This window comes from Plectropomus leopardus, chromosome 23, assembly GCF_008729295.1.
Source record: "Plectropomus leopardus isolate mb chromosome 23, YSFRI_Pleo_2.0, whole genome shotgun sequence".
NCBI classification, from domain to species: Eukaryota; Metazoa; Chordata; class Actinopteri; order Perciformes; family Serranidae; genus Plectropomus; species Plectropomus leopardus.
In genome coordinates, this window is record NC_056485.1 from 489,122 (window position 1) to 501,976 (window position 12,855).

Sequence of the window (12,855 nt, forward strand, 5' to 3'; positions counted from 1 at the left end):
ACATTTATGGGATCAATGCATTAATGAATGAATAATTTTAATCCAATAATAAAATAATAATATATATATAAAAATTATATTGCCCATTCTGAATTATCACATACTTTTAGCATTTTATACTTAATACTTTCACTTGAATTAAAATTCTGAATGCAGGACTTGAACTTGAAACAGTGTTTCAGTAAAAGAAAAGTAAAAGATTGGAATTCTTTTTCCACCACTGCTGATTTTACATTTCACTTTACTAACTTTAAAGTACAAAAAAAAAAAAAAACACAGTCTGCCTCACAGTTTTTGTCTTTTTTCATTTCCTTTGTTACGATGAAGCAAGTTTGACCAAGGTACCATAACAAGTACCATGAAGGTGGTCCTCAGCTTGCTCTGTTAATCCAGAGGCTTTCTAGCTGGTATAGCAGATATAGCAGATTTAAATGTTATACTTTAGAACTGCATTTAGGCCTGTATAGTGACACCTTCCCATAATGAAGGACACGTGGAAGTCACTTTGGTTTTTGGCCAAATCAAAGTGAAATAATTTATATTGACTGAATAGGCCTCTTATTGGTGATAAATAACAATGAATAATCAGCTTTCTAATGCATGTTTTATTAACTGTAAATGTTAACATTATTCCTGTCTTTGTTTTAAAAAAAAAAAGAAAAGGTAGCATCAGTTAGTCCTGGCCTGTTTGCACAGCAAATTGTCTGCACACACATTTTTTTCTTACTGTGCATCATTTTTAATTTTTTTTTTTTTTTTACTGTATATCATTCAGTACGTTGGCTTGATGTCAAACATTGCAGCTGGTTTCCACACATAGCGCTCAGGGATTGTTATGAGTCAGCCCCACGTTCTTTATGTCATCAATGGGGATCTCACTCTAGCCACAGACCAGCCTGATCCCAGCAGGGCTCTGCTCACATTGGCCTGGGCTCCATCATGGAACAGGAAATTCTAGGTGGCTGCATCTGTAAAGACAGAAAGGAGGGGAGCTCATAGGCCAGAACGAATACAAGAAGCCTTCTGTACTTTGATTGAAACAACTACCTCGATTCATTCTGTAACATAAGTGCTGAAAAAAGAACATGAAGCCTGTGGGAGTCTGTAGATGGAGACATGTCTGACATGCTGCCTGGCACACTCTAAATCTCTCTGTGTGTGCTGTCTTCATCATCATCTCACTGTTTAATGTTTTAACTCTATAAGCTACTTTAAGTCTGTAGATAGCAACCTCACCACCACAAAAAGTATTGATTCAGTGAGCTGAACTTCAACAGCATTGCAGTTTAAATGTCAGTGGTTGCCCTTTCAGCCTCGAAGTAACATTCACCAGACCTTTAAACAGGCACATTCTATTTATATTTATATATTTGCATTTACATCTATATTTGCACCTCTTATCTGCACTTGCTATTTTTAATGGTGGTTTTTATTTTAATATCTTGTAAATCATTTTGTGATTGTTTATACCCTTTAATTATTGTCTTTTCATTATTTTATTGTAAATCTGTATCCTTTATTATGTTATATATATATAATTTATCTGTAAAGCCCGTTGAATTGCCCTGTTTTATGAAATGTCCACACAAAGATGTGTAAATGTATATACAGATAAAGCTGCCTTGCCTTGCCTAATTTCCACTTGTGGCCACAAATGAGAACTTCAGATTTTTTGTAAAGTTAACTCTAGCTGTTGTTATCTGTTTCCCAGGTGCGTGGCATCAAAGGAGTCTTCCTGGCCAATCAGAAGATCGATGGCAAAATGACAACTCTCATTACCTACAACAAAGGACAAACCTGGGAACCCTTGACACCACCCACCACTGACATGAATGGCAAGCCCATCAGCTGCAAAGTGGTAAGTTCCACTATTGGACTCCAGTGTGAGACATAACTGCCTTTAGTTTGCAGCTTTAAAGTGAATGTGTTATTATTACTGTGTGTCAGGGCTTGACTTCAGCACCACTGCAATGACACAGTAACTTTTACTAGCTACTTTGGCAGGTGGCGTATTTAGGGCTGTAGCAGTTTGTGTATTTGTGTCAAACTGTTCCAATCTTGGGGTCATGGTCTGGTGCACGCAGAATACGAGGTGTGTAGATTGCTGAACATGTGTAAGCAAAGCTTACAAGTGCAAGATCCACCCGGAAACTTTTAGCTGTCCATGGTTAGCAACAGACACTGATGCCAAGTGAAGTCAAGTCAGTTTTATTTATAAAGCCCATTATCACAAAACACAGTTTGCCTCAGGGGGCTTTTTAGCATCCGACATCCCTCTGCCCTTAGAACCTCACATCATCTACTAAAAACTCCCCAAAAAACTCCTGTAACAGGGTTAAAGCAATGCTAGAAACCTTCGGAAGAGCAACTGAGGAGGGATCCCTACAGATGTGCAGTAGATATTATGTATAGCTGGTGTGCATGTCAGTCACACTATGACGAGTGCATATAAAACACTTGGGCTGGAAGACCTGCCTGTGGGTTCCCGCTCAGCTGTAACGGAAACAGACAGAGAGTTGTGAGGACGGTGGGGTACCGTTCACATGTGAGCCAATAATGATACAGGTTCCTTTAATTTGGTGTCAGTAAACCATGGTGCCTTTTTGCTTTAGGCCTACTTTACTTTTTCTGTACTAACAAACGTGATAGTTGAACAAGCTGCGGAAGTGATGTAATAGAGTAAAACACAATTCTGCTGCTCTGCTCTTTTCTAATCACACATAATCTTCAGTCTCTGTCTGTCAGTCTGCTTGCGTCTGTTTGTTTATGTATGTCTTATCAACTAGCTGTGATACTAAACTATTACTAAAGTATATATATTTTTAAATAGAGCAGACATCAAAATGGTCAGACTTTGGATCTGCCCACATTAGTTGCATTCACACTGCCTGTTCAAGGCTGGGATATCATGCCGTTATGCTGCCTCGCTGTTCTGTATAACATCCAATGGCAGAATGGGTGGACAAAGTGTTCTCCCCTCTGAACGGGAATGGATGTAGTAACAGCCCCAAAACGAGCTTTGTGTAAAATGTACAGCTAGAAAGACATGACCATGGGTCAGGAGGTGTGAAGTTTTGATGACGTGTTTATGTGTGCTGTAGAAGTTAACAATTATTGGCTCATTCAAAGAAGAGGAATGATCTTTTGATCGTAGGATGTTGTGATGCAGTGAGTAATCACAAACTGAAGTGGAATGATGCTGCCGTCATTTGGCTCTGTGCAAAAATGCTACAGTGGTATGAAGAGGAAACTTCGATACTGCTCTATAGCTCCATCTCTGTGTAAAAGTGATGCAACTGCATCCTTGCGCCATCAAATTGTGAGACTGGCTCTTCAGAATGTGAACCAGAAGTGAGAAAAGGAAGGATGAGTATTTTGCTTTGAGGGCTGAGAGTGAGATCCTCAGCTTAGCTCTTCCATTTATCTTCAATCATTTATGCATCACATGAAAACATACAAGGTGCAAGTTCAAATCCTGTGATCCTGTCTGCTCCTTCAACTTGTGGATTGGGATATGATCCTGTTTTTCTTCCATATAAGGCTGCTGCCTTATAATTGTTGTCCAGACAAGCTGCTGTGCGTGTTTACAGCGTCAGGGCTGCTTTTGGTAATGCTGGTTGGGTGCAGTTACTTCTGTTGTTTTATAAATAAAATCCACCACAGACACAGCAAATTCACTGATGTCAACAGTTACGCTGAGGGTGGTGTCCTGGAACATGACCTCAACAAAATTGATGCATGGTCAGCTCACATCGTCAATCCTCACAGCAAAGAGCATGATTCATCCGCAGTCTGACATCCATACATTACACCTCACAGAGAGACAGTGTAGAGGGAGAGCAAGTCTTATCCTTTTTACCAGACCTGATAAGTCTGCAAAGTCTCATGAGTTTTTGAATATGTTAAAGCCCCCAAAAAGGCAATTCATTTGAGAGAAAAAGAAAAAAAAAAAAATAAATAATAGAAGATAGATCCATCAATTTTTTTTTGAAGATCAAAAAATTGCGACCCCTGAAAATGGCCAAAAATAAGCCGAAATTGCTCATTCAATTCAAAATGGCCGACTTCCTGTTGGATTTAGGGTATGGGTCCAGAGGCTTTTTTGTAGGTCTTGGGCTGTTACACATGGCTCCCAAGTTTTGTAGCTCTAGGTGAAATGTACCACAGGGGCTGCTTTACTGAAATCTGTAGGGGGCGTTTCAGAGCCATTTTGGCACATCAGTGCATTTTAGGACTTCGGATGTGTGTGCCACGTTTGGTGAGTTTTGGTGCATGCTTTGCCCCTAAAAAAAGTGCTTCCAGTTTTATGGTCAATAATGCTTAATTTTGGCAACAGCATTTGAAGAAAACTCAAAAGTTTAATTTCTGTGCATCATTAAGGTCTTTACAGTATTGTAATTGAATATGAGGGTATTTGAGTTAACGTGCTACAGGGGAAAAATCAAAGAGTTAAAAAAAGTAACTTCCTGCTACCAATAGGTGCCACTATGACTAAGATTCAAAATTGCACTGCAGATGTCTTCAGGAGTGGACTCTTATAAAATCTGTGAAATTTATAAAGATCTGACCATCGCGGGCGAAGTTCATTTTCAAACATCATCACATCTTAAGGATTTTTTGAAACCATTTTGAGATCTATCGAGTCAACCTGCTAGGAGCTTAGTGTAAAACTTTGCCTTTCCTGTACCAATAGGTGGCGCTCTCATTATCGCTTAAAATTGTCATATAGATGTGTTCAGAGTGGGACTCCTATCAAATATGTGAAGTCTGGGGCAGATTGGACCATTTACAGCAGTTACATACCACTTACTGTTTACTTCCTGGTTCATAGCAGAGCGTGCAAATTAGATGCCTCATACAGATCACACAGTGTGATGAAAACTCAGGAAGGTCTTATGACGGTAGCCAAAATATTTGAAATAAATCTGATGAAAGCTCTAGGTCAAGTTTGAAAAATTACGACCCCTGAAAATGGCCAAAAACATACTAACATTAAAACTTCTAATCAAAATGGCCGACGCCCTGTTGGTTTTATGGTATGGCCTCAAGAGACTTTTTTGTAGATCTTAGGGTGTTACACAGGCCTCCAAAGTTTCACAGCTCCAGGTAAAATGTGCTGTGGGGGCTGCTTTGCTAAAAAATCAATAGGGGGTGCCACTGATGCATTTCCTCCCACCCACGCATGAGACCATTAAAATATAAAATTTTTCACCAGACCTGATAAGTATGAAGTTTCATGACTGACACCGTTCGGTGCTTGGGCCCTAATAATAATAATAATAAGAAGAAGAAGAAGAAGAAGAAGAAGAACCTAACCACGCCCACATGGTGTGATGAAAATTCAGAAATTGAATAACTTTTGATGTCCCATGATCTTTCATTTCAGTGAAAGTCAGAACAAACAGGCAGAGAGTTTCAGTCCTTCAGTTAGATAATTCATGTGGGGTAATACTTCCTGTGGCCACTAGATAACACACAAACTGTGCGTCATCTTGGTCTAAATAATTTGTAGACCAATCCATGTAAATGTCATGGAAATCAAAGTATAATTGTGTTAAGAGGCTTACTTTTTCCAGTTGGTGGCACCTTAAGTATCATACTTAAATGACATGTTGATGTGTTCAGGGCTGCACCTTGATCACAACTGTAAAACTAGGACCAAACAGTTGATGCAAAGTGAAGGTACAACAATTTCGTCTTTGGTGGCGAAGATTTAATTTTAATTAAATTTTGATGACCAAGTCCTTCAGAGAAGATGTATTAATTCAGAAGTCAATCAGATGAAATCTGTGGGAGAAGATGTAAAAAACACGACCCCTGAAAATGGCATGAGTTTTTCATGAGTTTTTGAGTATGATGAAGTCCCCAAAAAGGTAATTCATTTATAGGAAGAAGAAGAAGAAGAAGAAGAAGAAGAAGACGAAGAAGAAGAAGAAGAAGAATTGCTTGGGTTTCAATAGGTTCCTTGCACCCGTCCAGTGCCTAATGATTCCTTCAGTTTCAAGAGGGCCTTCGCGGTCACCCTGCGGTCAGGCCCTAATAATAAGAATTCCTCCAGTTTCACGAGGGTCCTCGCACCATTCGGTGCTCAGGCCCTAATAACTATAATTCCAAGGATTTCAATAGGGTCCTCGCACGGTGCTCGGGCCCTTATAATTCCTTCAGTTTCAAGAGGGTGCTGGCACCATTCTATGCTCAGACCCTAATAATAATAATTAGAAGAAGAAGAAGAATTCCTTGAGCCTCAAGAGGGTCTTCGCACCGATCAGTGTTTGGGCCCTAATAATTCCTTCAGTTTCAAGAGGGTCCTCACACCGTTCGGCGCTCAGATTCATTGGAGAAAAAAATAATATTTCCTTAAGATCTTACAGACAGAATTTCAACTGGATCAGATTAATTGTGTAGGCCAAGTTGATAAAAGTATAAAAAAAGTTATTTCCTGTGGCCACTGGGTGGCACTATCACAACTAGTAAATATTGTTATACAGATGTGTTCAGGGCGGGACCCTTATCAAACCTATGAAGTTTCATGTAGATTGACAATGTACACTAAAGTTAAAACAAGTTCCTGTTTTGGCAAGATATCAAAAAACAGGAAAACTGTAAAAGTTTTGTGCAGACCTGTGATAACTTTTCATCACCAAGGGGTTGACAATGGACACACCAATTCTGGAGTACATCTAATGAATCCTGTAGGACAAGATTGTAAAGTATGAGGCCCGAAATTGCCAAAAATCCAATTCAAAATGGCTGACTAGCTGTTGGGTTTGGGGGATGGGATCCAAAGAGTCTGGACATGATACATACATGTTCCAAATTTCGTAATTGTAGATGAAACCAGTCACGGGGGCTACTCGAGCCATTATGCAACGCCCGTTTGCGAACACACAAAAATACAAAATTTTTCGCTAGGCGGGAAGAGCGTACCAACTCTCATGAGTTTTTGAGCATGTTCAGACTCCAAAAATGTGATTCATTGGAAAGAAAAATAATAATAATTCCTTGCATCCCAAGAGCTCGGGCCCTTATAATTCCTTGCATTCCAAGAGGGTCCTTGCACTGTTCGGTGCTTGGGCCCTAATTAATGCCTAAAATGTGTATTTTATCCAGTGTTGGAAAGCACCACAATATATTTCATACACAATAAATAGCAACCAGGTATTAAGTGTTCACCTTGAGATAAGATTGCCATGGCTGTGAATACATGAGCAAAGGTAATATGAGCTGCTAATACTTTAGAAAAACATCCTGACACTCAAAGGTCAGAGGAAAGCCGACGGGGCCATCTGATACATTTCACTGCTTAACACATACCAGCTGATTTACACAAATGTTTTAGTTTTTATCGCACACAGAATCTACTGCAGTGATACTTAACTTGTGGCCCAAGGGCTAAATCTGGCCCTCAATAGCAGGGCCGTGCAGAGACCTTTGAAGGGCCAGGTGCTCAAAGTTTAAACGGGGCACATGGAGCACGTATTTGAAGCACCATAGAGAAACATACCTTACAGTATAGCTGGTTAAGTGGTAGCAACCTATATTCGTAAAGAATGGAACATGGACTCAACATACATCACTGTCCTCTCCTTGCGAGGCATCTCTGCAGAATGAAATATGACGAAGATGAACTACAATCTGATGCACATAAAACACACACACACACACAGACAGAGTGACATTTCATACCTTCTCAAGGCATATACTCTATAACCAACATGAAATTGCTCCATGGTGCGGATTCGCAGCACTAATAATTAAGTAAAAATGAATCTAATGATATAAAAATCATGTATTTAGATGTATTTGGGCTTTCATTCAGTTTGACTGACAGCAAAGTTATAAAAGTTTATAAAACTACATTTTATACTAATGCATAATATATTTAGTTTGTGTGTATACAACTAGAAACAAGTAGTGTACTGATATGTTTAAACAAGAGGTTGAGAAAATCACAATTCAAATTCTTCTAATTATTACTATTGTTATTGTTGTATATTTAGGCTACATTGCATAGTTTTACTGAAATAACATACAGTATAGCCTATGCCTCATTGCCTCTACAAACACAGGAAAACCACTGCAACTGACAGTAAAATTATACATCTCTCTAATGCACTCGGCCAAAGACAAAAGAAACATATAGAAACAAAAAAAAGCCTGACTCAGCATGTGTCATTAACTCGGCTATCATTCATGAGAGGTGAGTGTGTGTAAACTCAATTGCACACACTCACTTGCTCATGCTCACTTTACTTTGTCAGTCATCTTTCAATGAAAGAATACATCAGATGTGCACAAACAAATATCGCTGCACATCCTACTCACCGGAGTCATTGGGCTATCAGCTGTTAAATAATTAGCAGCGTGAAGGAACAGGGCTCCACTGGGCACGTCCGGGCACGTCTGGCCCAGACGGGCACGTCTGGGCGGTGAGTGACGAAGTGTGGGCACGTTTACGTGGATCATGTGACCGACCGAGGGCAACCACATACACACACACATACTCGACAAAAGGGCACTTTGGGCATCGAGAGGAAAAGGGGCAGGTGCTCCAGCACCCTCCGCCCCTCCCTCTGCACGTGCTAGCCCAATAGGGTACTAGGTTGCCCCCCAACCATTTTCAAATTCACAATAAAAAATGTGATTCAAACTGGGAATTTTTTTTGTTAATCTAGTATACATAAGGTGTAAGGTGCAAAAAACAGCATCAAAATAGAGCTTGTTTATCATTAAAAGGATGCCCTGCAACCCGGACAGAGGTCCTAGTCTCTGGTTCTGTGTCTGTTGGCTGCCTGCTGCTTACGGTACCTGGTCACTACCTTTTTATAAAGCCCTGGCCTTATTTGAATGTTGTGGGGGGACATGCCCATCAATGTCCTGAACACAAAAAAAAGAAGGAAAGAAGAAAAACCTGGCAGAGGGCAGAGTCTCCGCAGATGCACACATGGCCACACAGTGGATCGGTCACAAGTGATTACTAAGAGGGATAACTTCTGTCTTTTTAGGAAAATCCTGCATAGTGCACCTTAAATTGAGACAGGGGAGATCTTGATGAGGTGTCTTGATGAAATGTCAGTGTGTGAAGAAGGGACATAAGACATTTATTTTAATCTAAAAGATGCTCTGTATTTTGTTGCTGTGTCATTGCAACTCCAGTTTCCTGATAAATTGTCATGACATGCTCCTTCTGGTAAATACAAAATAATCTGCATACTTTAGTGTTATTTGTGAGAGACAATATCATAGTTAGTAGAATGGACTGTGTTCAGCTCTGCCTGTTGAGAGTAAAGCAAATGGATTCAGAGCAGCTCTGTCTTTGACAAATGTTTGTTCTGCTCAAAGTCCAGTCTCATTTGAAATTAATTAGTTTCAATTAAAGATCTCTCCCCAAGTTTATTGTGATTAAGAGCCCCGAGTCTCCACGCTGAGCTGTATTTGCAGCAGGATTATCAGGGGGGAAGACTCATTAAACATGGCTAAGTGTGAGTGAGTGTCTTCAGTTCACCCAACATTTCACTGAAGTGCTACTTTTTATACAACTGCATGGGCGGTGGATGTGGACTTAAGTATTATGTTTTCGATACTCTTACTCGATATCCCAAGAACGCCTTGGGGGATTTCCTTCCAATTTAGTACTAATGTCCCACTTGGACTTAACGAAAAACTAATTAGATTTTGGTGGTCATATGTCAAAGGTCAAGGACCTCGTCAAAGGTCAAGGACCTCGATATTGCATTCATATTGCATATGAATGCGATATCTCAATGCCTTGAAAGATAATTTTCAAATTTTGCAAAAAGAAATTCACTTGGACTCAAACTGGACTTGGACTACTTACATTCTGGTGGTCAAGGTCACAGAGTGACCCTTGTGAAAGGAATATCTAAAAAAACACCACAAGGGATGTTTTTTTTATTTCAAATTTGGCGTAGTTGTTCATTTTTAGTCAAGGATGAACAAATTACACTAATTACAAGTTCACTTTGACCTTATGTGCCCCACTCTAGTGAACATGATACTGTATTTCAAGAACTTCTTGGGGATTTTTTGTTTTCTTATTTGGAACAAACCTCCAATTTGAGTCAGAGATGAACTAATCAGAAATTGGTGGTCAAAGGACAAAGGTCACATGATTTGGCCATAACTCAAGAATTCAAACACTAATTGTGACAAATTTCACACAAATATCTAACAAGTGATGAAGTTATGACATGTTATATCTTAGAGGTCAAAGGTCAGTTTCACCGTGGCATCATACTGGTCTGCAAAAACTCTTTTTCGGACATTACTCAACATCTTATCTAAGGAACAGAAGGGGAGACATTTTTTCAGATACTTTGTTAGTGACACTAATCTTGTGTGTACACCTTAAAACTGTGCTGATTTTAGAGATCTTCTGTGTTACCAGGCAGAAGATGCGTGTGAAGCATTCATGTTTTCACAGATATGGATGGAAACTGCAAGTGCAACTTGACTGGTGTGCGTACGCATAGGTGGTAAATCAAGTGCCTTGTATTATGTCTGTAAAATAGTCTATTTGATAGTGAAAATGGAATATGATAGGATTAAATGTGTACCCTCACATTAAATTATCTCTACATGTTTGCTGTTTGTTGTTCTGCAGCCTGACTGTCACCTACATCTCCACCTGCGCTGGGCGGACAACCCTTACGTGTCTGGGACTGTCCACACCAAAGACTCTGCTCCAGGTCTCATCATGGGTGCTGGTGAGTCTTACTTAAAGTTTTATTTGACTGTGTGACCCTCTTCCCCTCTTCTACCATTCACACAGACAAGAGAACAGAGCAAACATACACAGAGTAGGAGACAAAAGGATGTTTAAGGGTTAACAGTGGTTTTAGGGTTCAGGCTGCAATTAGGGCTAGGTTGGGGTTAGGGTAGGAGTTAGGGTTAGGCATTTAGTTGTGATAGTAAGGTAAGATTCGGGTAAGGGGATTGGGGAATGCATTATGTCAATGAGGGTCCTCACAAAGATAAAGAAGTACACAGGTGTGTGTGTCTGTGTGTGTGTGTGTGCGCGCGCACGTGCGTGTGTCCAGCTGTGTGGTTTGTTTTTATCTGCATTCTCTACAGTATCATTCTATTATATGCAAACAGTCTGTGTGGCTGAACTACAAGCCAGTCATCCAGAGACAAACCTTCATTTATTACTGTGGAGAGAGCTTTTGACGTCTTCCTTCCTGTGTGTGCAGTGGTTGGCTCAGACGGCTTCATGCTTGAGCTCTCACACACACGCCGATGGGTTCATCGAACCGCCAGTAGTTTTACTTAGTGAATACTTTGTCCTGTTTGTTTCTGACAGCAGGTAAAAAACAAGCTGCACACCTTCAACTGTCACTGTGTCCTGCTGTTTGATGCCATGTACAGCATCAAATCACAGAATGATGCAAAAAATCCCAATTACTGCCTGACTTTCATATTAAAACAACAATAGTTTATTTTGCTGGCCCGGAACTTTGTGAGCTGTAATGTTAAACTGCATCTGCTGTTACCAGCAGTAACTACAGGTGCCACCAAGTCAACCCAGACTGAAATCTGGAGAGACTGTTACTTTTGAAAGAAAGGTAAAGCAACGAAAAAGTTCAGAGAGAAAATCCTGGACTTGCTGTATGCCTTCCTCTCTGTTTGGTCATTTTCTATCCAATCTCCTTATCTCTGTGTTTGCCCCTCTCTCTGACTCTTATGTTGCTGCCTCATATGAGACCCCCTGCCTGATTAAATGTTCATCTCTGCCTTTCCTTCAGGTAACCTTGGCTCCAAACTGGTAGAGTATAAGGAAGAGATGTACATCACCTCAGACTGTGGGAAGACGTGGAGACAGGTACATTCTGTCCTTCATTTTTCCCCTCTCTCTATTTCCCCTTTGCTGTTTCCCTCTTAACCTTCTCCACACTCTCCCTCTGCTCTCATCAAAGTTACACAGTCTGACCAGATTTTAAAAATTCCAATTATACAAAGTATAACTTGTACAATTTTCCATGTTACTTTTTCAATAATTTGTCAGAAATGTTTTGCTTTTCATAATTTGGACTGACAACTTTTTTGTGTTACTTCTTTACAGGTTTTCGAGGAAGAACATCACATCCTGTACTTGGACCACGGTGGGGTCATTGTTGCCATCAAGGATACTTCTATTCCCCTCAAGATACTAAAGTAAGATCACTGCTCCAGCATGTCACTATAACAGTAGCCCACCTTACTGCTGTAATACATCCTTTAACCAAATAAGATTATTGTATAATTGCAAAATGTATTACATTAAATATATTATTACGCAAAAGTAAACACTGAAATTTGAATAAAAATGCTAAAAATGAAGAAAGCAAATAACATCTAGAATAGATGAAAGTAAGCAGTATAAAATGTAAACGTATGTCTTGGACACACAGGGACTGTCTGGGCATCTCCAGGCTCACCTGCTGTTGTGGTTCATTTCCACTGCATAGTATGTCAGGACTCCACTTGACTTGACAGACACCTGAAAAAGTTATGGATACATGGTAAAGTTCTACGAAAACTAAACATTTCTTGGACCATCGACCACTGATTGGACAGAAAGAATTATCTGTCTCATAATATGGGACATCCTGCACAAATCAGTTAATTTTTGCAAAGCTAAGCCCCCATCATTCGCAGACGTTAATTTTTGGATCACCTGATCCAGATTTTAAAATTGCAGTCTGCAAAACAACAAATGGATCAAACATCAAACATTCTTTTGTTTGGTTGCTGATAAAAGTATCCAACGAAAGCTGGATGGAAAAATGTACGCTGTCTCATAATTCATCTATCAGACAGAGGTCATTATCAAAAAACATATTTTCTTACTAACAT

At 39.8% G+C, this 12,855-nt stretch overlaps 1 protein-coding gene across 1 annotated transcript in view; it reads left to right on the forward strand.

Annotated features, from left to right (window-relative positions):
- Window positions 1–12,855, forward strand: part of sorcs2 (sortilin-related VPS10 domain containing receptor 2) — a 353,265-nt gene that overhangs the window by 269,609 nt on the left and 70,801 nt on the right. The window contains 4 exon segments of the mRNA XM_042512640.1: window positions 1,712–1,858; window positions 10,625–10,727; window positions 11,766–11,842; window positions 12,083–12,174. Of these exon segments, the coding sequence (XP_042368574.1) occupies window positions 1,712–1,858; window positions 10,625–10,727; window positions 11,766–11,842; window positions 12,083–12,174 (419 nt within the window).